The following is a 24,725-nucleotide window of genomic DNA, read 5'->3' as shown; positions in this document are numbered from 1 at the left end:
ACAAAGGAGCTTCTTGGACTGGGCACTTATGTCTTTGAGATCCCTCTGGACAGTACCCCTGTGGCCTGGTGTCTCTAATTGTGGATGAGGAGACTCAGGGTAACAGGGAAGAAGCTTCCCAGGAGAGACCATTCATGACACAACATTTGTGCCCCATATTTGCTTATTTGTGAAACATAAATGACAATACACACCTTACAGAAATTTATGAAGAATAAACAAGAATATAAGTACATGAAAGGAATTTTTGTTTTATTAATTTAATTATCAGGACATAACATACATAATAGCATCCTAGCACATAGTAGTTGATCAATAATATATTCTGAATTAGTATATTGAGAAGTAGCTGACACATGGTTAATTGTCAGTAAACACTAGCTAACTCCCATCATTCCCTTCCCAGTAAGTGAATAAGTGATGTCAGGTTCATGTCTTCTGATTCCAGTGCTTTTGATAATATAAAAACTTTCCTCCTGAAAGAAAATACCTAATCCTCATTTGGGACTTACTAATGCCAGGCATGATGACAGTATATTCATTCATATTCTCTATCTCTATACCTCTTCCTCTCCACCCCACTCTATCATTCATTTTATTTTTTCCAAGTTGCTTATTAAATTCTAATTTGTTAATATACAATATAATATTAGTTTAAGGTGTAGAATTTAGTGATTTATGACTGACATACAACACCCTGTGTTCATCACAACAAATGCCCTCCTTAATTCCTGTCACCCATTTAATGCAATTTCCAGCCCACCTGCCCTCTAACAACTCTCAGTTTGTTTTCTAAGTTACTAGTTTGTATTCTAGTTTGCCTGTATTTCCCTCCACCATGTTCATTTGTTTTGGTTCATTAATTCCACATATGAGTGAAATCATATAGTACTTGTCTTTCTCTGACAGACTTATTTCATTTAGCTTACTACTTGCTAGCTCCATCCACATCTTTGCAAATGACAAGATTTGATTCTATTTTATAGCTTATTAACATTCTGTTGTATGTATACTACATGTTCTTTATCCATTTGGACTTTTTCCATAATTTTGCTATTTTTCATAATACAGCTTAACATTGGGATACATGTACCCCCTTTGAATCAGTATCCTTGTAACGTTTGGATAGATAGCTACTAATGAAATTGCTGGATTGTAGGGTAGTTCTATTTTTAACTTTTTGAGGAAACTCCATACTATTTTCCAGAGTGGCTGCACCACCTGCATTCCCAAAAGCAGTGTAAAAGAGTTCCCTTTCTCTGTACCTTTGCCAAAACCTGTCTGTTGTTTCCTGAGTTGTTAATTTTAGCCTTTCTGACTGGAGTGAAGTGATATCTCATTGTAGTTTTGATTTGTATTTCCCTGATGATGAGTGATATTGAGCATCTTTTCATATGAATGTTAGCCATCTGTATATCTTCTCTGGAAAACAAAACGTCTGCTCAAGTCTTCTGCCTATTGCTTAACTGGATTGTTTGTTTTTTTGTGTGTTTTTGATAATTTATATATATATTTTGGATACTAAACTTTTATCAGATATGCCATTTGCAAATATCTTCTCCCATTCCAAAAGTTTTCTTTTAGATTTGTTGATTATTTCCTTCACTGTGCAAAATCTTTTTATCTTGATGAAGTCCCAATAGTTCATGTTTGGTTTTGTTTCCCTTGACTCAAGACCTATATCTAGTAACTTACTATAGCCAATGTCAAAAAGGTTGCTGCCTGTGTTCTCCTCTAGGATTTTGATGGTTTTCTGTCTCACATTTAGGTCTTTCAACAATTTTGAATTTATTTTTTGTATGGTGTAAAAAAGTGGTCCAGTTTCATTCTTTTGCATGTTGCTGCCCAGCTTTTCCATCCACATTTGCTGCAGGGACTGTCTTTTTTCCATTGGATATTCTTTCTTGCTTTGCTGAAGATTAGTTGACTAGATAGTTGTGTGTCCATTTATAGGATAACTCTTCTGTTCCATTGATCTATGTGTCTTTTTCTGTGCCAGTACCATAGGGTTTTCATCACTACAGTTTTGTAATATAACTTAAAGTCCAGAATTGTGATGTCTCCCGCTTTGCTTTTCTTTTTGAAGGTTGCTTTGGCTATTTTTTTTTGTGGTCCCATACAAATTTTAGGATTGTTTGAGTTCTGTGAAAAATGTTTGTGGTATTTTGATAGGGATTGAATTGAATGTGTAGATTGCTTTGGGTAATATAAATATTTTAATTATATTTGTTCTTCCAATCCATGAGCATGGAGTGTTTTCCCATTTTTTGTGTCATCTTCACCTTCTTTCATCAGTGTTTTGTAGTTTTCAGTGTACAAATATTTTACCTCTTTGGTTAGGTTTATTCCCAACTACCTTATGGTTTTTGGTGCAATTGTAAAAGTGATCGATTCCTTGATGTCTCTTTCTGCTGCTTCATTACTGGTGTATGTGACACCAATATCTGTATGCAACAGATTTCTGTATGTTGATTTTATATCCTGCAACTCTACTCAATTCATGTATCAGTTCTGGCATTTTTTTTTTTGGTAGAGTCTTTAACATTTTCTATATAGAGTACCATGTCATCTATAAGTAGTGTTTGGCTTCTTCCTTACCAATTTGGATGCCTTATATTTCTTTTTGTTGTCTGTTTGCTGTGACTAGGACTTCCAGTGGTGAGTGGACAACCCTATCTTGCTCCTGAATGTGGAGGAAAAGATCTCAATTTTTCCTCATTGAGGATGATATCTGTAGGGGTTTTGTATATGGACTTTATGATGTTGAGGTGTGTTCCCTTTCAAACTACTTTGTTGAGAGTTTTTATCATGAATGGGTATTGTACTTTGTCAAAGGCTTTTTCTGCATCTATTGAAAGGAACATATGGTTCTTATTGTTTCTTTTATTAATGTGGCATATCATGTTGTTTGATTTGCAAATATTGAACCGACCTTGCAGCCCAGGAGTAAATCCCATTTGATAGCGGTGAATGATTCTTTTAATATATTGTTGGATTCAATTGGCTAGTATTTTTTTGAGAATTTTTACCTTCATTTTAATCGGGGATATTGGCCTGTAGTTAGTTCTCTCTGTTAGTGGAGACTTCACTGGTTTTGGAATGAAGGTAATAAGAGCCTTATGAAGTGAGTTTGAAATTTTTCTTTCCATTTCTATTTTTGGACTATTTTGAAAAAAAAGTATTAAATTTTCCTTAAATGTTTGGTAGAATTACCCTGTGAAACCACCTAACCCTGAACTTTTGTTTTTTGGGAGAATTTTGATTACTGATTTACACTCTTTGATGGTTATCAGTCTATTCAAGTTTTCTATTTCTTCTTTTTTCAACTTTGGTAGTTTATACATATCTAGGAATTTATTGAATTCTTCCAGATCGTCTGCTTTGGTGGCATATAATTTTTCATAATATTTTCTTTTACTTGTTGGTATTTCTGTCATGTTGGTTATTATTTGTGCTTTCTCATTTGTGATTTTATCTATTTGGGTCCTTTATCTTTCTTTTTGATAAGTCAGTGTAGAGGTTTATCACTTTTATTATTTTATTCTGAAGAATCAGCTCTTAGTTTTATTGATCAGTTCTACCATGTGTTTTGCTTCTATTTCATTTATTGCTGCTCTAATCTTTATTTTTTTCCATTTTTCTGCTGCCTTTAGACCTCATTTGTTTTTCTTTTTTAGCTCTTTGAAATGTAAGGCTGGTTTATTTGAGATTTTTCTTGCTTCTTGAAGTAGACCTATAATGCTGTATAATTCCCTCCTAGGAACAATTTTGCTCCTTCTCAGTTGTTTTGGACTGTGGTGTTTTCATGTTCATTTGGTTTCATGTAATTATTTTTTTATTTCTTCTTTCATTTTCTTCTTGACTCATTCATTCTTTAGCAGAATTTTTTAAAATTATTTTTCTTATTTATTTTTGAGAGAGAGAAAGAGCATGAGCAGGGAAGAGGCAGAGAGAGTGTGGACATAGGATCCAAAGCAGGCTCTGCTGACAGCAGAGAGCCCAATGTGGGGCTAAAATTCATGAATCATGAAATCATGACTTAAGGCAAAAGCAGATGCTTAAATAATTGAGCCACCTCAGCACCCCAACAGCATGTTCTTTTAACCTCCATGTATTTATGGTCCTTCCATTTTTTTTCTTCTGTTTGACTTCAATTTCCCTAGCATTGTGGTCATAAAGCATGCATGGTGGGGCACTGGGTGACTCAGTTGGTTAGGCATCTGACTTTGGCTCAGGCCATGATCTCACAGTTCACGGGGTCGAGCCCTGCATTGGGCTATGTGCTGACAGCTCAGAGGCTGTAGCTGCTTTGGATTCTGTCTCCCTTTCTTTGCCCCTCCCCCACTCACACTCTGTCTCTCTCTCTCAAAAATAAATAAACATTAAAAATTAAATAAAATAAAGCAGGCATGGTATGATCTCAATCTTTTTGTATTTGTTGAAGTCTGATTTGTGAGGTAGGATATGATATATTCTGGAGAATGTCCCATGTACATTTGAAGAGTGTATTCTGCTGCTTTAGGATGAAATACTATGAATATATCTGTTGAGTAAATGCAGTCCAGCGTGTCTTTCAAAGCCATCGTTTCCTTATTGCGTTTCTGCTAAGATTATCTGTCCATTGCTCTAAGTGGGGTGTTGAATCCCCCTACTATTATTGTTGGATTATTATCAGTGAGTTCCTTTATGCTTGCTATTACTTGTTTTATATATTTTGGTGTTTTCATGTCAGGAACATAAATATTTACAATTGTTATATCTTCTTTTTGGATAGTCCCCTTTATCTCTTGTTACAGTCTTTGGTTTAAAATCTCATTTTTCTGATATAAGTTTTGCTACTCCAGCTATCTTTTGACATCAATTTTCAGGGTAAATATTTCTCCATTCCCTCTCTTTCAATCTGCAGGTATCATTACATCTAAAATGAGTTTATTGTAGGCATCATATAGATGGGTCTTTTTTTATCCATTCTGACTCCCTGTGTCTTTTTATTGTAACATTTCATCATTTACATCAATATAATTACTGATTATAAGTATTTCATGCCATTTTATTAGTTGTCTTACTGTTTCTGGGGATTTTCTTTGTTCCTTTCTAGTCTTTGTTATTTTTTGTCTTTCCTTCCCACTCAAAGACCCCCCTTTAATAATTCTTGCAGGGCTGGGGCACCTGGGTGTCTCAGCTGGTTGAGTGTCTGACTTCGGCTCAGGTCATGATCTCATGGTTCATGAATTTGAGCCACACATCAGACTTGATGCTGTCAGCGTGTCAGCACAGAGCCCACTTAAGGTCTTCTGTCCCTCTGTGTGCTCTCCCAAAAAATAAGTAAATATTTTTAAAAAATTTCTTGCAGGGCTGGTTTAGTGGTCACAAATTCCTTTAGTTTTTGTTTGTGTGGGAAACTCTTTATCTCTCTTTTTTATTTTGCATGATAGACTTGCTGAATAGGGCATTCTTGGCTGCATATTTTTTCCCATTCAGCTCCTTGAATATATCATGCCACTCCCTTCTGACTTGCCAAGTTTCTGTGGAAAGATCTGCTGTTAATCTATTGGCCTTACCTTGTTTGGGACTTCTTTTGTCTTGCTGCTTTAAGTTGTTTTTTTTTCTTTCTGTATCACAATATTTTGAAAATTTAACTATAGTATGCCTTGGTATTGGCCTGCTTTTGTTGATCTGGATGGAAGTTATTTGTGCTTCCTAGATTTGGATATATGTTTCCTTCAGGAGGTTATGGAATTTTTTAGTTATAATTACCTCAAATAAACTGTTTAGCTGCTTTTTTCTCTCTTTTCTTCTGGGATTCCTGTAATACAAATGTTATTAAGTTTGAAGGAGTCACTGAGTTCCCTAAGTGTACTTTCATGATCCAAATTTTTCTTATTTTTTGTTTAGCTTCATTACTTTCCATAATTCTATCTTCTATATCACTTATCAGTTCCTCTGCTTCTTTCATCCTTGTGGTCATTACATTCATCAGTTTGTTTTTTAAATTTTTTTTAATGTTTTATTTATTTTTGAGTGAGGGGAGGGGCAGAGGGAGGGAGACAAAGAATCCAAAGCAGGCTCCAGGCTCTGAGTTGTCAGCATGGAGCCCAATGCAGGACTCGAAGTCACCAACCGTGAGGTCATGATCTGAGCTAAAGTCGGACACTTAACTGACTGAGCCCCCCAGGTGCCCCTACATTCAGTCAGTTTCTAATCTCAGTTATTGCCTTTTTCATTTTGGACTGATTTCTTTACCTCTTATCTTTGCAATAAGGGTCTCCCTGAAGTCTTCCATGCTTTTCTCAAGCCTAGTGAGTATCCTTACGGGTATTGCTTAAATTCTGGATCAGGTATATTTATTATATCTGTTTTGATTACTGGCCATGACGTTTTCTTTTGGGATGAAATTTTCCATCTTGGCATTTTGTCTAGGTCTCTGTCTTCTTCTCTGTGTTAGGAAAGGCTGTTATTTTTCCTGTTCCTAAGAGTAATAACTTTATAAAGAAGAGGTTATAATGTCCAGGTCCTGGCACTCAGGAAGTGTCTCTGTATGCACTCACCTGCTGTGTTTTGGCTGTTGTATCTCTCAGGTAAGTCCTATGCAGAATTTCTCTTTCTTGCCCTAAGGAGTGTTTTGATCTTGGCCATAGTATGGCAAGTTCTAAGTGTGCTCTGGTCTCCTTGTTAAAAGAGGCCTCATGCTATTTCCACTAGAACTGAAATTTTACAGAACTCTATGATCAGTAGACATAGTTCCTGCAGGGTTTTGTGCTGGTGTTTTGTGGGAGGCATCTGCTATGCTGGTCATTAGGCACACTTGCTATAGAAAAGCAGTGCAGGGGTGCCTGGGTGGCTCAGTCATTTGAGCGTCCGACTTCAGCTCAGGTAATGGTCTCATAGTTCATGAGTTCGAGCCCTGCATCAGGCTCTGTGCTAACAAATAGCTTAGATCCTGGAGCCTGCTTCAGATTCTATATCTCCCTCTCTCTCCCTCTCCCCTGCTCATGCTCTGCCTCTCTCTGACTCTCAAAAATAAATAAATGTTAAAAAAATAAAATTAATTAATTAAAAAAAAGAAAAGCAGTACAAGCAGAGTGCAGGTGGTGGATCTTGGTGTAAGCCCTTTAGCCCACCAGTGTTGGGATTGTGCTATTTACTGAAGTTGTTTGTTGCTGAGGGTCAGGGGAGGGAAATGGTACCAGCCTGCTCCTTTGTCCCTGGAGAAGGAAGTCTTTGCTTTCTGCTCTTAAGGAAACACTTTCAGAGGAGCAAATATGTTTCTTTGTGCATCACAGGAATTTTTCATATTGCTGATTTCACATTGTCTCTGGTTCACTTGCCTACTTGGAGTAGAGCAGCACAACTTGGGCTGTACTGTAGCCAGGGCTCCTGACTTTAAAATTCCAAACTTCAGGGACATGGTGTGGCAGGGACCCACACTGGTATCCTGAAAGTGTCTCGTTGCCCTGGGACTGATACAGGTTTGATCCAGAAAGGCAGTCATGCAAGAGTTTAGGGGTGTTGGTTTGGAGCAAGCAGACTAAATAGCCAGTTTCCAGGTTAGCTGCTCTCAGCCAGTGTCTCTGCATATGCTAAAGGGCAGAGGAGGGAAATGGTGCCTTCTGGTTCATTCATCCCTAGAGAAGCAATGCCACCTCTCACAGATATGCTCCAAAAATACAAATCGTCTCTCCCTGAGCCTCTTAGGTGATCCTGAGATCATGTAGTCTGCTCCGGAGTTGTTTTCCTGCCTCTGCTCCAGGATTAGGACAACGTCCTCAGAGTCTCTATCCCAGTCAAGCCCAAGGACTTCTAAAACCAGTTCTTTGAGCCTTGCTGGTTGAAAAAACTCACAAAATTCAGCCCCTGTCTTTTTCCTAACCAATGGCTTTGGGGAATTGTTCTTCTTGTGCATGTCCTTGTACATTCCACTCTCTTTCACCTTTCTCTGTGACCAGAGCTCCCTCCACTCTGCATCATCTGTAATCCTTTTCTCTCTGTAACCATTATCTCTGTACTTCCTTCCTTCCTCACAGTGGCCTCTTCTCCCCCCTGTAGTTGTACAGTTTGTTCAATTAGTCTTCAGGTCAATTTATTGCCTATTTAGAATTATTTGCTAGTTATCTAGCTGTGTTCAAGGGATCAGAAAAGTCTAGGGTCCTCACACTATGCCACCATCTGCAAACTCTCTCATTTTAGGTTAATTTTTTAACTTGAATTTTTAGGGATTTTTTTTCTAAATTTAATTTTGTTTAATAATTATGTAAAAACACATTATTCCAAGGTCAAAAGTACAAAACAAGGGATACTCTCAAATTTTTACTTCTATCTTTGTCCTATCCCACCTATTCTTTCACTTACCTTTAAAGGCAATTTCTCTCCTGTTTTGTTGCTGTTGTTGTTGTTTTGTTTTTGTTTTTTAGTTTTATCACTTACCATTTTATTTTTTTATTTCTGTAATATAAACCAAAGTGTGTGTGTGTGTGTGTGTGTGTGAACTGTGACCAGACTTGCCTAACCAACCTTTTAGATAAATGATATCACGCTTTCCACTACCTTAATATTTTTCAATTGGCAATATATCTAGGAGATCATTGCATTCCATTGTATATCGATAGTCCACAATTCTTTTTATACCTGCAAATTACTCCACTGTATATCTTTCACAGTTTATTCAACCAGTCTCCTCTTGATAGACAGTTTTGCTATTGGAAATACTGCTACAATGAGTAGAATTATGCACACAGTTTTGTGTATTTTTGTGATTGCATCTGTATGATAGACCTCTAAATTTGCAATTGTTGGGTTAAAGAGTAAATATTTATGCAATTTTGTTAGATATTGCCGAATCCCCCTATAGAAGGGTTGTGCCATTTTGTATCACCACCAAAATATGCCTGTTTCCCTACAGCTTTAGCAACTCTGTTGTCAATATTTTTAGATTTTTGTCAATCTAATAAGTAAAAAAATAGTAATTCAATATAATTTTATTTTTAATTTTTTAAAAATTTTATTGAAGTATAATTCACATACTATCATTTAGCTTATTAGTTTCAGGTGTAAACCATAGCAATTGAATATTTCTATACATCAAGAAATGATACTCACAAAATCTACTTACCATCTGTCACTATAAAAAGTTATTACAATATTATTGACTATATTCCCTATGCTGTACATAACATCACTTTGACTTGTTTACTTTATAATTGGAATTTTGTACCTCTTAATCTACTTCACTTATTACCCCCACCACCAAACCCTCTCCCTCTGGTAACCAACAGTTTGTTCCCTGTATCTATGAGTCTTTTTCCATTTGGTTTTGTTTACTTGTTTTGTTTTGTTTTCAATTCCACATAAAAATGAAGCTATGTTGTATTTGGCTTTCTCTGTCTGATTTATTTCACTTAGCATAATACACTCTAGGTCCATCCATGTTGTTGCAAATTATAATATTTCATTATTTTTATCATTAATATTCCATTGTGTGTGTGGATACACACTCACACAGATACACACACACACCACATCTTTATCTATTCATGTGTTGATAGACACATTGTTTGCTTCCATAAGCCATATAGCTTGGCAATTGTGAATAATGTTGCAACAAACATAGTGGGTGCATAGTTCTCTTCATATTGATGTATTCATTTTCTTCCAGATAACCACAAAGAAGTAGAATTGCTGGATTGTATGATATTTCTATCTATAATTTTTTGAGGAAACTCCATACCGTTTTCCATAATGGTTGCACCAATTTACATTCCCACCAACAGTATATGAGGGTTCCCTTCTCTCCACATTCTTGCCAACACTTGTTATTTTTTTCTTTTTGATGAAAGTCAATCTGACTGGTGTGAGGTAATACATCATTGTGGTTTTGATTTCCATTTCCTTGATGATTAGTGATGTTGAACATTTATTATGTGCCTGTTGGACATCTCTACATCATCTTTTTCAAAATAATTTTTAACGTTTTTTATTTATTCTTGAGAGAGACAGAGACAGAGAGAGACAGAGAGACAGAGGAGGACAGAGGATCCAAAGCAGGATCTGCTCTGACAGCAACATTTTAAAATGTTTATTTATTTATTTTGAGAGAGAAAGAGAGAGAGAGCAAGCATAAGCAGAGGAGAGGTAGAGAGAAAGAAGGGAGAAAATCCCAAGCAGACTCCCAGCTGTCAGCGCAGAGCCTGACATGGAGCTCAAAGTCATGAACCATGAGATAATGACCTAAGACAAAATCAAGAGTTGGACACTTAACTGACTGATACACCCAGGTGCTTCATAGCCTCCATAATTTTTTGAGAAAAAATGTGATCCATTGTACTTGACAAGTTGTTTCTGTGTTGCTGCATATTTTTCTATGTCTTTGGCTATCTACATCATATATATATATACATATATATATGTGTATATATATATGTATATATATATATATATATATAAAATGTATTGTCAAATTGGTTTCCATACAACACCTAGTGCTCATCCCAACAAGTGCCCTCCTTCATGCCCATCACTCACTTTCCCCTCTCTCCCACCTCCCAACAGCCCTCAGTTTGTTCTCAGTCCTTAAAAGCCTCTTTTAGTTTGGCTCCCTCCCTCTCTGTAACTTTTTTTTCCCCCTTTCCCTTCCCCATGGTCTTCTGTTAAGTTTCTCAAGATCCACATATGAGTGAAAACATATGGTATCTGTCTTTCTCTGCCTGGCTTATTTCACTTAACATAATACCCTCCAGTTCCATCCATGTTGCTGCAAATGGCCAGATTTCATTCTTTCTCATTGCCAAGTAGTATTGCATTGTATATGTAAACCACATCTTCTTTATCCATTTGTCAGTTCATGGGCATTTAGACTCTTTCCATAATTTGGCTATTGTTGAAAGTGCGATCTGTACTTCCCATGTCTCTCAAAGTAATGCTGATGCCAAAGGACTTTGAACCCCAAAGGTCTACATCTTATTTGTAATATGTCTCATTATGGATCTCTGAATTTTTCCTACTTAAATTTTGTTGAACATTGTGGATGTATTTATGCATGTCTTTCATTAAATTTGGCAAGTTTTCAGCCATTATCTCTTAAAATATTCTTTCTGCTCTTTTATCTCTCTCTTTTCCTTCTGGGAATCCCAATTGTATGTTAGTCTACTTGGTGGTGTCTGTTAGATTTTGTTTACTCTCTTCCTTCCTTGTTTTTTCTGTTCCCCAGAACTTGATAATTTCAACTGTCCTGACTTCAAGTTTGCTCATTCTTTTATGTACCTTTTGAAAGCTGCTATTGAACTCTTATAGTGAAGTTTTCATTTCAGTTATCTTAATCTTCACCTCTATAATTTCTTTCTTGTTTCTTTTTATAATTTTGATAATATTATTTTGTTCACATACTTATTTCCTGATTTTTAAAGTTCATGGTTTTCTTTGAACAGATTTAAGATTTTAGTCTTTCAGTCATTGCTACTAAGTCCAATGTCTGGACTCCTTCAAAAACACTTTTCATCAATTTTATTTGTTTTTTTAAATGATTAAAACATTTGGGTTTCTTTGTATATCTTGTCATTTTTTGTTTGTTCAAAACTAGTCATTTTTTATTATAATTTGGTAACTAGAAATCAGACTTTTTTCCTTCCTTTCATTTAGCTTTTTAAATTTTATTCATTGAAGGCTATATAAGTTCATTTATTTAGGTGTTTTTCGAAACTATTTTTTTAACATTTATTTATTTTTGAGAGACAAAGACTCAGAGTATGAGGAAGGGAGGGCCAGAGAGAGGGGTTGGGTAGACACAGAATCTGAAGCAGACTCCAGGCTCAGAGCTGTCAACACAGAACCCAACAGGGGCTCAAACTCACGAACCATGAGATCATAACCATAACCATGAGATCAGATGCTCAATTGACTGAACCACCCAGGCACCCCACTTCCAAACTATTTTTGAAGTCACTGTATTCCTTTACATATGTGATCACTTAATATGTGTTCATTTATATCATTGTTAGCTAATATTTTGATAGATTTCCTTGATTGCCAGAAGTTAAAAGAAACGAAAACAAACAAACAAAAACATACCTCTCCCAGTCTTTACAGATTGGGTCTATACTGAAGCACTCCTTTAACACTTAGTAGAGGCATATATCATTTTATACGTGTTCCATTTGGTAAAAATTAGGCACATGGCCCCACCTAACTACAGTGAGATTAGGGAATGTTGGCGAGAGGTATTCTTAGGAAGAAGAATGAGTTTGGCAAATAATCAACCAGCTTCTACCACGATTAACAAATAGTTAATGTCCCTTGATAACTAGAGTTGTGTCTTGGAGAAAGAACTATGACATATCAGGCAGAAGCCTCATACCTAAATTAGAATGTCAGAATTGGAAGAATATTTAGACACTATCCACTTCAGCCTAGTCCTATGTTGGAGCCTCTAATGCTCAGAAATGGCTAGAGCCACACTAAGCCAATATCAGACCTAAGACAAGAGCCAGCTAGATCACTCGTCTCTCCTCTATATCATTGGCATTAAAACTTTTTTTTAACATTGCCAAGAGTAAGGAATAAATTTTTCATCACAATCTAACACATACTTATATATATTTTATCTGTAAAAAATTTACAAAACAATATTGAGGTATAGGTAATGATTACAAGCAGTTATTTGTCAAATCTTTCTATCTCCCCACCTCCTAGCACATTGTAGAATTTCACTTTCTTTTACTTTTTGTAGTTACTAATGATCAGGTGATATGTCAAAGGCATGTGAGCAAAGTGAAATGGATTATTTCTGGAAGAAAGTAAGAGCCAGTGGCAATTCACAATGTTTTCTTTTCCCTGATGCTCCACTCATGACAACACAAAGATAAAGTTCCTGTCTCCCTGTGTAACCCAGTGAGAATATTGTAAAGCAGAGTTCCCAGTAAAGCTCTGGTAGGCAAATAGTGTGAGTGAGAAATAAACTTTTGTTCTTAAAAGAACAACAAAAAAAGACACTGAGATTTAGGATTTGTTTATTCCATAGCATAACCTAGCCTATGCTGATTCATACTTAGCTTTAGTACAAGCACTTTGATATTTGATATCATTATTTTGTCTTTTTTCCCAATTTTCGATGCTAGTCTTAAACTAGCATGAGTCATAAATGCATTGCAACTTGCAGTTTGTAAAGCACTCTTGTATACAATGTCCACTTTTCCTGTAGCTGATCTTCTTTCCAAGTTTCTGTAGAGCAAAGTTAGTGATTCCTATATCTCTACAGGATTGTGGTTATGGAGAAGGTGGAGATGCATACTGCACAGTCTGCCCTCCCTGCAGATACAAAAGCAGCTGGGGCCACCATAGATGTCAGACTTGCATCACCTGTGCTGTCATCAATTGTATCCAAAAAGCCAACTGCACAGCTACCTCTAATGCCGTCTGTGGGGACTGTCTGCCTAGGTGAGACTGCTGTATGAGAGAAAGCTTTTCTGGACCTTTATATTCTTTGGAGGTCTTTTCCCAGAGTCTAGTTGAAGCATTCTAATGGTCCATATCATGATGAACTTAAGCTCCCATGAGGGAGAAGCAGTGTCTTCCTGTGATCAACCTACAAAGTGCCTAGTGCATGGTCAGCCACAAATAAGTACTTAACTACTTTTTCATCATGCTGGCATGTTGAAGCCAAGACCCAAGATTCAAGGTAAATCCCACTGTAGACCTCAAAGAGGTTATGAAACAGTGGATGTCAAAGCAGTGCTCCCTCTCTTATGAGACTAATTTCCCTTTGGCTATAGGGTGTGGTGAATGAGCAAAGAGGTGGAGCATCTGGTACTTTGATTCAGAATCAGACATAGAGGCAAATAATTAATGAAGGTTGGGAATGGGTTCTGGCTTCCAAGAAAGCAAGACTTTTAGAAGCTGTTTATGGTCTCAGTAAAGATCAGCCCAAGTGCATTGCTCATTTTATTACCTTGCCTTTCTTTATATCTCTGACCATAGTTTCTACCAAAAGACGCATTGGAGGACTGCAAGACCAAGAGTGTATCCCATGCACAAAACAGACACCCACCTATGAGGTTCAGTGCATGTATCCAGTTCTTTTCCCCAGTTTTCTCTCCAACCCATTGAGTAGTATCAAGATGGGATAGTAAAGACTTCCCCTATCCTGTCGTACTCTTTCCTGTAGAACAGATTGGTAAGGGATCAGATTTGAATTCTTATTTCACAATATATATTGTTTCACAATATATTGTGCAGATGCACAACCTTCTTCACATCATCTGAAAAGAATGTAAATCATGATAATCACCATTCTTCATACCTTATTGGATGGCTGCCCAGGTCTAATAAATTAATATATTGAGAAAACACTTTATAAGTTATAACATTTGTATATTTGTAGATGATAATGAGGTTTATAGGAATCTCTACTGCTTAGTAATAGAAAAGTCTACCCTATGACCCAGCAATAGCACTGCTAGGGATTTATCCAAGGGATACAGGAGTACTGATGCATAGGGCCACCTGTACCCCAATGTTCATAGCAGCACTCTCAACAATAGCCAAATGATGGAAAGAGCCTAAATGTCCATCAACTGATGAATGGATAAAGAAATTGTGGTTTATATACACAATGGAATATTACGTGGCAATGAGAAAAAATGAAATATGGCCTTTTGTAGCAACGTGGATGGAACTGGAGAGTGTGATGCTAAGTGAAATAAGCCATACAGAGAAAGACAGATACCATATGGTTTCACTCTTATGTGGACCCTGAGAAACTTAACAGGAACCCATGGGGGAGGGGAAGGAAAAAAAAACAGGTTAGAGTGGGAGAGAGCCAAAGCATAAGAGACTGTTAAAAACTGAGAACAAACTGAGGGTTGATGGGGGGTGGGAGGGAGGGGAGGGTGGGTGATGGGTATTGAGGAGGGCACCTTTTGGGATGAGCACTGGGTGTTGTATGGAAACCAATTTGTCAATAAATTTCATAAAAAAAAAAGGCTGAATAAATTACTAGGATCTAGTCTATGCCCATACCACTATCCATTTATCTGTCTATCATTTTTATCTACTTACCATACATACATATACTAACTCTTTTTAAGTTTTTGAAACTTTTTAATCATGATATATTTCAAATATGTAAAAATATTTAAAATCCAGAAAAAATAAAAATATAAATGGCTAGTTACACAACACGTAGAATTAATACATTTTAACGTTTTGCATATTTGCTTTATATTTTTTTAAAAGAACAAATAATTGGGGCACCTGGGTGGCTCAGTTGGTTGGGCATCCAGCTTCGACTCAGGTCTTGATCTCATGGGTTTATGAGTTCGATTCCCGCATCGAGCTCTGTGCTGACAGCTCAAAGCCTGGAGCCTGCTTTGGATTCTGTGTCTCCCCCTCTTTCTGCCCCTCCCCTGCTCTCACATTCATTCTCTCTCTCTCTCTCTCTCTCTCTCTCTCTCTCAAAAATAAATAAACATTAAAATATTTTTTTAAAAAAAAGAACAAAGATTCTACTGGTGAGAACTATGACTGCCATATTTAATACTTGTATTTTTAGTGATATATATTCATAGAAAATATATGCCATTATTTTATATTTGATGTTTCCTATAAATTACTTCATGCTATATACTCACTTTCTTCAATTTGCTTTTCCCTTCTGGATTATTTATGTTGATCCATACAGGTCTTTTATTTTAAGTTATATAATAATATTAAATCATAAGATTATATCATGATTTATTTTTCCTGTGCCTTACTGATGAACATCTTTGTTTCCATTTTTCTAGGTTTTATAACTAGATGTGACATAGAAAGACTACACAACATGTGCATCTTCAAATAATTGTATTAACTTATACCATACCAACAGTATATGCAAGTTCCTTCACTTTGTTCTTTATATTTTTTCCTGCTCTACAAAGAATTAAAACCAGCTTAGCAACCCTAACTGGGGAAGGTTATAGAGAGAGGGCAATGGCCTAAGGAATTCCAGGCCCAGGGTCAGGGTGTTTATTGACTGCACACAGTGACTGACTTCCCCCACTTTCTTGTCTCACAGGTGCCTTCCAGTTGAGCTTAATGAAGGAAAATGTACACACAGTGCCCCTTCAGGAGGCCACACTTGTTGCAATGATGAGCAGTCTTCTCATGGTGTTTACCCTGGTCTTCCTGGGGCTCTTCTTCCTCTACTGCAAGCAGTTCTTCAACAGACATTGCCAGCGTGGTAAGGGTGGCTTCTTCACATATTACATGAATTAGGGGCAAGGTTCTGATTAGCAGAGGAAAGGAATTTTCTGGGGATGAGAGTTAATGGGCCTTCCCTACAGTGCTGGAAAACCTTAAGGGTAAATGATCTGGAGGTGGCAGTAGAAAGTATGGGGCTTCAGAGACAACTGAGTTCAACCCTATGAGCTTATGGAACCTGATCCACTAAGGTATGGGAATTCATAAATTAACACAACATCATGAGAAAACCCTCGGGGAAGGAATCTGGATACCTAGGTTTTAAATCAACTCATAAATTACTATGTAAATGTAGACAAGTCATCTAACTTCTTTGGGCTTCTTTATCCCTAATCTTTAAAATGAGAGATGGTGTTGGATTAGTTGGTTTCTAAGTTATTTTCCAATTCTCCATTTCCACTTATAGGTATAGACTCTAGAGCTTGTCAGGAATGGAGGATGGCTGGATGGCTGGATTTGAGACATGACTGTAATAAAAGTGGGTGAGGTCTTGGGCAACTATTATTAGTATAATAATATCTCAAATGTGGGTAACTGAGAGCCCAGTGTCCAGAGGAATTGGTGGACCCAGACATTTTTTCCCAGACAGTACTGATACCCAAAGAGGTCTGGCCCAGCCCATAGGAGATTGTCATGTGAAATTGCAGATGGAAGGTCATATTTAAAGTCAAGAGTACCATTATGATCTGTTTCAGCACAACTCTGGCCATTAGCCAAAATGTGGGACAGAAAGTTCAGATCACTGAGGGCAAAGATTGGGGGAGATGGGATGGTGCACCGGCCAGCAATAGGTAAGAGACTTAGAGCTCCAGCCAAGAGTACAAAGGCTCTGGACAGCTTCAGTGTCATTGAGAGAACTAAAATCTATGCAGAGATATCTAAACAGGAATCCATGTTAGTGAATAAAGTGTATTTAGTAAGAAAAGGAGAGGATAATTTTAAAAAATATATAACGTTTTTATTTTATTTTTTGAGACAGAGAGAGACAGAGTATGAGCAGGGGAGGGGCAGAGAGAGAGGAAGGCACAGAATCCAAAGCAGGCTTCAGGCTCTGAGCTGTCAGCACAGAGCCCCACATGGGACGCAAACCCACAAATGCAAGATCAAAACCTGAGCCAAAGTCAGACACTCAACCAATTGAGCCACCCAGGCGCCCCTACATGATAAATTTTCTTACACTGGTGCTCAGGACTCCTCCTCAGCCCACTGGATACTAGGAACAAAACGATATCACTTTTTTAACCTCCCTCTATTTTTGTGGGAAGATTTCGTTTATATAGACATGGGTAGGTTTGGCTGTAAGATATGTCAGCTAATCTTCAAAAGACCTAGCATATATTTTTGACTTAAGCAGTGGTGAATCTATCTTTTCATGGGCTGCAGGGACACAAAAGGAGTACTATTATCCCTTTATGACCCTTCTCAAGCTCTGCTTCTTTCTCTTCTACTCTTTGGTGGATTCTGGAACATTGTGGCTTGGGGTGGACCATCTTGTCTCCCACTTTGGAGCCAGTTTGTCAAATAAGAAAGCTGCTACCCAGTGTCTGGGCATGGGCATGAAATACGGACAATGAAGCATTTGGGCCCCACAGCCCAGAAAGATGAAGATGAGGCAATGTTTGAGAGCTGCCTGTGTCCTTCCTATTGTCTCAGGAAATGAGAAATGGGTAACATTTTTCTGCTCCTCTTCTGTCCTCAAGATAATAATATTGTACCTTTCTCTGGGGATGTGAGGGTGAGCAGCTCACTAGGGTCTCCATAGGGGAAAGAGGATGAACCTTTTATTTTGAAAGGGTGTTTATCAGGACTTATGCATACTGGAATTGTATAGGGAAAATCAGTGTGTGAATCAGATCTGATCAACAGTGCAATAGAGAGAAGTAGGGGCTATGGTAAAGTAAAGAGTGAGTTCATTTACTATCCAAATGGGAATCTGCTACTCAGCCCAGGTGACTTAATTTCTTTTTTCTTTCTTTCTCTTTTTTTTTACCATGAGGAAATATTCAATGCTTGAGATCTGTTGAATTTTCAAAAGAATCCAGAAATCTGAATTTCCGTATGAAATAATTTTAACCTCTGACGATGAATTCTAATCCATCCATCATAAATAAATAAATAAATAAATAAATAAATAACAAATAAAACCACCACAATGCTAAGAGTCAAACAAATACAGATACCATAGGCTCTCAGTTTATAACTCAATGCTGAATCAGACTTATTCATGAAGTATGTACTATTTTTCTATCACTGCCATAAAAAATTACCACAAATTTAATAGATTAAAACAGCACCCATTTATTATCTCACCATTTCCATGAGTCAGAATCTTTGTAGGCTCAGCTGGATCTCTGTTTAGAGTCTTACAAGGCCAAAATCAAGGTGTTCACAGGACTGTGTTGCTTTCTGGAAGCTCTGGGGGGAATCCACTTTCTTTATCATTCCAGAACATGGAATAATTCAATTACTTGCAGTTCTAGGGATGAGGTGACATTTATATGCTATCTATAAGTTGAGGACCATTTCCAGTTTCTAGAGACCACCCACATTCTTTGGCTTATGACTACTTTTCATTTTCAAAACTAGAATGGTGGGTCAAGTCTTTTCCATGTTACATCTCTCTGATACTTTCTCTGACTATTCTGCTTTTTCTTTTCTACTTTTAAGATTACATGTAAAAAAAATTTAAAAAAAATTAAAAAAGGACGCCTGGGTGGCTCAGTTGGTTGAGCATCTGACTTAGGCTCAGGTCATGATCTCACGGTCTGTGAGTTCCAGCCCCGCGTCAAGCTCTTTGTTGACAGCACAGAGCCTGGAGCCTACTTTGGATTCTGTGTCTCCCTCTCTCTCTGCCCCTCCCCTGCTCATGTTCTGTCTCCCTCTCTCTCTGTCAATAATAAATAAGCATTAAAAAAAATTAAGAGCACATGTAATTACACTGGCCCCACCTGGGTAATCCAGGATAATCTCACCATTTTAAGGTCCATAATCTTAATTCCATTTGCAATGTGCTTCTTGCCATATGACACAACATAACACACAAGCATAACACCAAAGGATAAAGATTATGGGGGAAGAGGGTCAAAATCCTGCTGCTCACAAAAGGTTTCTCTTTCTCTGGAGAAATTGACTGTTTTCCCTGATACACCACTAGATAGCCTCAATTTGATACCTCAGTGTAAGGGTGTTTCCCAAGTGTATCACCTCATCCTGGTGCTAGGTACTTTGATCCTCAGGGAGGGGAAGGGGAACACTAGTTCCCAGACAGTTTCCCATCTTGTACTCAGGACCAGGTACTCCACTGAGAGGAGCTCTTGCCTCTGGGTGACCCAGTGGCTTTCTGCTTCAAGTTGCAGGAGGTTCGCTGCAGTTTGAGGCTGACAAGGCATCAGAGGAAGAATCTCTCTTCACCATGCCACCTGGCCAGGAAACTAGTCCTAAGTCCCCACTAGGTGAAAGCATCTTTGAGAGCCAGCCACTTAACCCCATCCTGGATGACGACTGCAGTTCAACTTGTGGCTTCCCCACACAGGAGTCTTTTACCATGGCTTCCTGTGCCTCAGAAAGCCACTCCCATTGGCTCCACATCCCCATCGAATGCACAGAACTAGACCTGCAAATGTTTTCCAGCTCACCCTCCTGCACTGGATCTGAGACATTGGGGGGGAACACAGCTGAAAACTCTGAAGATAGGCTGGAGTTCAATATGCCCCTTGAAGTCCCCAGTGATTAACTCTACAGAGGTGAGCTCGAAGGTGGGACAGAAAGACCAGAAATTGGGTACCGCCCTCAAGGAATTTTCTTTACAGTACTGTTGTTCAGTAGGGCTAGGGGTAGAGGAACAGCAAGCTGGAAACACTAAAGGGGGCAACAGTGACTATGCTAATATTTGGAGTCTGTCAGCCAAACATCACATTTCTGGGCCTACAGCTGTCAAGGTAGTAAGTAGCTTGGTTGATATGATTGCCAGTCTTTCCATCCTGGCCTTTTACAAGCTTTCTCAGGACCTCAATATCTAATAGTAATATTCAATTATCTCTGCTCATGTATAAGCACCATCAAACAGTGGGAAAATATGGAAACTTTGGCATCTGGTAGTCCTGTGTTTCAAATCTACCTCTATTCCTTAATAGCTATGTGAACCTTGTGTAAATCAATTTACTTCTTTGAGCTCCAGGTTCTTAAACTGTAAAAAGTAGAAAGTACTACTCACCTCATAAGTTTTTATGAGGGTTGAGTAATAAGTGTATTTGAAGTGTTTTTTATAGCATCTAATGTATTAAAGATGTTTAAACCATGTTATTTTTTTCCACCCCAGACATAATTTACACAACTTTCCATATTGACTACACTTGTCTTATCTTCATAACACCCTTTTGTTACCTTTGTGGTAAGCAGGTCAGGGTTTGTTAGCTTCATTTTATTGAGGCAGGAACTGAGACAGAGAGTGGAAGTGGTTTGCTGAAAGTTACACAGCAAATCAGTGGCAGAACTAAGCTAGAGCCCCGTTTGGGGCCTCCATTCCAGACTTTGTTTAACTTTATCAAAGCAATTATTCCATAGCCAATATTACTTTCTTAAAGGCTTAAGTAGCATGAGGCAATATGAGGCATCAGAGTGGATAGATTCCTACTTTTCAACTAACCAACTACTTTTAACACCCTTTTCCATATTTCTGCAGCTAAGATATTGTCTGGGCCTCTCAATGATTCTACCTCTCCTACATATACCTAAGAAAATGTGAACATGTAGGTGAAACCTAATATTGCTATCAAACCAGTTAGCTCAGATACCTTCCAGATTATCTAGTCCAATTTCCCCTCCAAGTCTTCCAATCCATGTTTGAAGTCCTTTTGTAATATTTGTGTCACCTTTGCTCACATACTTGCAATGTCAGAGAGCTCACTACTGCCCAATGTGTATTGCAGCTGTGACTGGTAGATTGGAGCTCAATGTAAAGAAAAACCTCTGTCTCCCTGTAGTACCTACTCATGGGTCCTGGCTCTGTTCCATGGGCCACACAGACTTCATCTACTTCCTCTGTCTTATGACAGCCCTATAAAGATCTGAAGAAAGCATCTTTTCTCTGGAAAATATCACTTTGGATTTCTCTAAAGTATGTGGGGCTTAAAACTGAACCCAGTTTCATGAGGAGTGGTCTCACCCGTATAGAAGAGGGTAGAACTATCATCAACCTAGCTAAGTGACATATTTCTGCTATTGAATCCTCAATGATTAACCTAAACTATGTTTTTGTTTTTGTTTTTGTTTTCAGAGATAAGGAGCTCAGAAAACTATTGAGATTGCCCCTACAGATTTCTAACTTACTTTCCTCCCTCCTCCCTTTCCTCCCTCCTTGGGCTTCTGGCAACCTTGCCCAGTCATTCTCTCTGGACTCTCCTGCTTTGTTCCTATACCACAATGGTAGCAGGGGCCTGGGATGTGGTATCCACAACAGCCAGTGCTCTATGGATGGGGAACATCTTATCCCATCCCACCAAGGATTGATTCTTCACCATTTCCCCAAGACTTACCTGCAGCATTTCTTGCTTCCCTATTCTAGCCAGCTTGGAGAGCCAGATTATTTGGCCATGGAACAACCAGGCATGTTCCTACCTCACTTATTTATAGATAAAAAGGGAGGGGATGCCAATGAATGGGGCAGAGTTTTACTCCTTGCATATTTGTCTGGCACACCTGAAGGAGAGGCCTCTTCTTCAGACATTGATATGTCTATCTAGCACTTTAGGGACAAAATCAAATCCTTCCCCTTTAGCTTCTTCACACTGCCCCCTTCTTAGTACACACACACACACACACACACACACACACACCTCTATATGCATCTTGGGGGAGGCCTGACACCTTGATTCCCCATTCATCTCCTAGACTTCTGTGGCTGGGACAGCTCTGGATCTAGCCCACTTACCAGGGTCTTCCTCCCCATATATAGGGCTCTACCATTCTTTAGCAGAGATTCAACTCAATGTCCTTTTGATCTTTAAAATGGTACTTCATAAAGTTCATTTTATTTTTATTTAAGTTCCTACTTTTGCCTCTTTTGTCCCTTCCTGGTGCTGGTCATCTAAAAGCCCAAGGCTGAATCTGTAGGTCCCAAGGGCCAAACTTACTTCAGAACTTTGGTCTTTGAGGTGACAGTAAAGTTGTTGAGGTTGGGGTGGAAGCACTGAGGGCCAATGTTTCCCATTGAGGTCTGACCTTAGGGAAGCTCAGGGACTATTGGTGCTTTCTTGGTTTAGAGTAGAACAAATCAATTTCTGAGCACTCACCACCAGTTTCACCCGCTTCCCAGAATAAGGTGGAACTTCACTCTCCAACACTGATGGCACAGGACAAATGAGAACCTCAGCGCTGAGATGTGAGCATCATGGATTATTTTTAAGTTCCTCTTATGTCTATAAAGGGCCACTTGATCTGATGTACACTCCCCCACAGTAGATCAGATTTGGAAGAAAAAAAAAGTTCCCAGATGAGTAGAGCAACTCTCTCCTTTCTTTTGGAACAGCTTATATAGTCCAGAATGTTGGATGTAACTTAATTCGTAAAAACAAAGGATGAAGATAGGACACAGTTATCCTAGGAGTGAAAGTGCTGAAATGTACTGCATATACAGGTGCTGCACTTTACAGTTTGCAATGTGTGTTTACAGACATTATCTTATTGGATCTTTATACAAACCCTAAGATGAGCAAGGCAAGGATTACCATTCCCAGTTTGCAGATGAGGAAACTGAGGTCCATAGATGGAACGTGACTAGCCTTAAGTTACTCAGTGATGTAGGGTGAATAGCAAGTCCTCTCTAATTTCTTGAAAATTTGATGTTCTGGAAGACAATGTTTTTGAGTAAAGAGATATTGATTTTCTGGCATATGTGTTCCAGAAAACAATAATCTTTGGAAGAAAAAAGGTGGAGAGACAAATAAAGCGCTTATACCTGGATGTGAATGAGGTAATGTTCTTGCTCACTGTACCAAGTCTATGCTCTACCCTTTCCAGAAACTCCCTTACCCCCATCCTGCAGCCAATATGGATGTATATTCTCTGCCAAGTCTGACCCCAGTGTAAATCGAAGAGACTTTCCATTTAGCACTGTCCCTTGAGAGGTCAAAAAGTGAGAAGGGCTGCAAGGCCAGACAAGATTCTTTTTATCTGCCTATCTTATTGTCTTTTACCTGTGTGGTATAAACACAGTAGATAAAGCCTGGAGCCAGTAAGAGCGTCCATTCTACTGCCCCCTACCCATATTCCACTGTCCAATTTCATAGTCCCTGATCTTAGTTTGGACAAAGACTTGAGACTTTACTTTATTTGGAGGTGGGAGGAGTGCAGTTATTTCATCTTTGAAATCCTCCTCCAAGTAAATCGCAGATATTTGAGCAAACATGTCAATTATAACTTCAGTACTTCATAGTCTATAAAAATTTATTCACACATTATGCCTATTTTAAAGATGAGGAAAGTGAGGCCTAAAAAGGTAGTAACTTACCCAAAGCAATGCATATTTGGAAAATGCCACCTGTCCCACATGCCCACTCCCACTCTCAGACCTAAGTGTGGATCCTATGGATAAGCATATATGCAGTCCAGGGAAGGACAAGTAGAGCGAAATCTGCCCATGGTTATGACAAAGGACAGGGAAGACTATTGAAGGGCACTAGTTCTTTCTTTCCACTAGGCACTGCCTAAATAACCCTATAGGATCACTAATGCACCCAGGGAAGAGACTTAGGAGATGGGTTAAAGCAGTTCATCTCTACTATTATGAAAAACGTCTGGCCCAATAGTCTGTAAATTGCTAAGGTAACAGTGGTCTTCCATTGAAAAATAACATAGGATTTCATCTGCATCCAGGATATAAAAGTTGTCTTTTTTCTTTTCTCTCTCTGTTGTTCTTACCTCCAATGGCCATTATGTTTTCCTCTGCCTTTTTCCAGGTTCCTCTATATGCACTGCACTCCCTGGGTCAGCTGGAGGCTCTTAACACATGTTTGAAGAGCAATGTTTCTGCACTGCAGTATAGGGCAGGGCAAGTGATTTTCCAGTGGATTACCTGAGCCTCACCCTTTATTTGAGGTGCTATAATTCTGCAACTCCAGAAGGGAGGAAGGCTGGGGCTTGCCTTCTTTGAACCTTACAGAAGCTTTCTGAGCCAAGCTGACCCTCCTTCTGGAGTTTAATTTCCCCAAACTACCTCCCAGAAGTCTCCCAAAAAGATCCTCCAATCAATTTAGGGGCATCTGAGTGGGAGGAGGGAAGGAGCCTCATTGTGTGTTTCTATTATCATGTTAATTGGATCCCAGGTCTCTCATAACCCCTTCCCATATGATGCTGAAGTGTGTTTTTGCTTTAGCTTCTACTCATGTATCTCTAGAGTAGAGGGGAATAAGCTCCTTGGAGACTATATTCTTCTTTATTATCCAGTTATCTTTCTGAATACTGTAGAGCTAGCTCTCACCCCACAAATACTTGGTGGTTAA

The 24,725-nt window shown here is 38.4% G+C and overlaps 1 protein-coding gene across 1 annotated transcript in view; it reads left to right on the top strand.

Annotated features, from left to right (window-relative positions):
* The window catches only part of EDA2R (ectodysplasin A2 receptor), a 75,023-nt gene extending 51,926 nt beyond the window's left edge, over positions 1-23,097 (top strand). The window contains 4 exon segments of the mRNA XM_045050909.1: positions 13,247-13,436; positions 13,966-14,049; positions 16,043-16,207; positions 19,578-23,097. Coding sequence (XP_044906844.1) covers positions 13,247-13,436; positions 13,966-14,049; positions 16,043-16,207; positions 19,578-19,960 — 822 coding nt within the window. The 3' untranslated portion in view covers positions 19,961-23,097.
* Positions 23,098-24,725: the final 1,628 nt, after the last annotated feature.

The sequence above is a fragment of the Felis catus genome, chromosome X (assembly GCF_018350175.1).
Source record: "Felis catus isolate Fca126 chromosome X, F.catus_Fca126_mat1.0, whole genome shotgun sequence".
In the NCBI taxonomy this organism is placed as follows: domain Eukaryota; kingdom Metazoa; phylum Chordata; class Mammalia; order Carnivora; family Felidae; genus Felis; species Felis catus.
The sequence above is the reverse complement of the archived record's forward strand: the minus strand, read 5'-3'. Positions and strand labels throughout refer to the sequence as shown.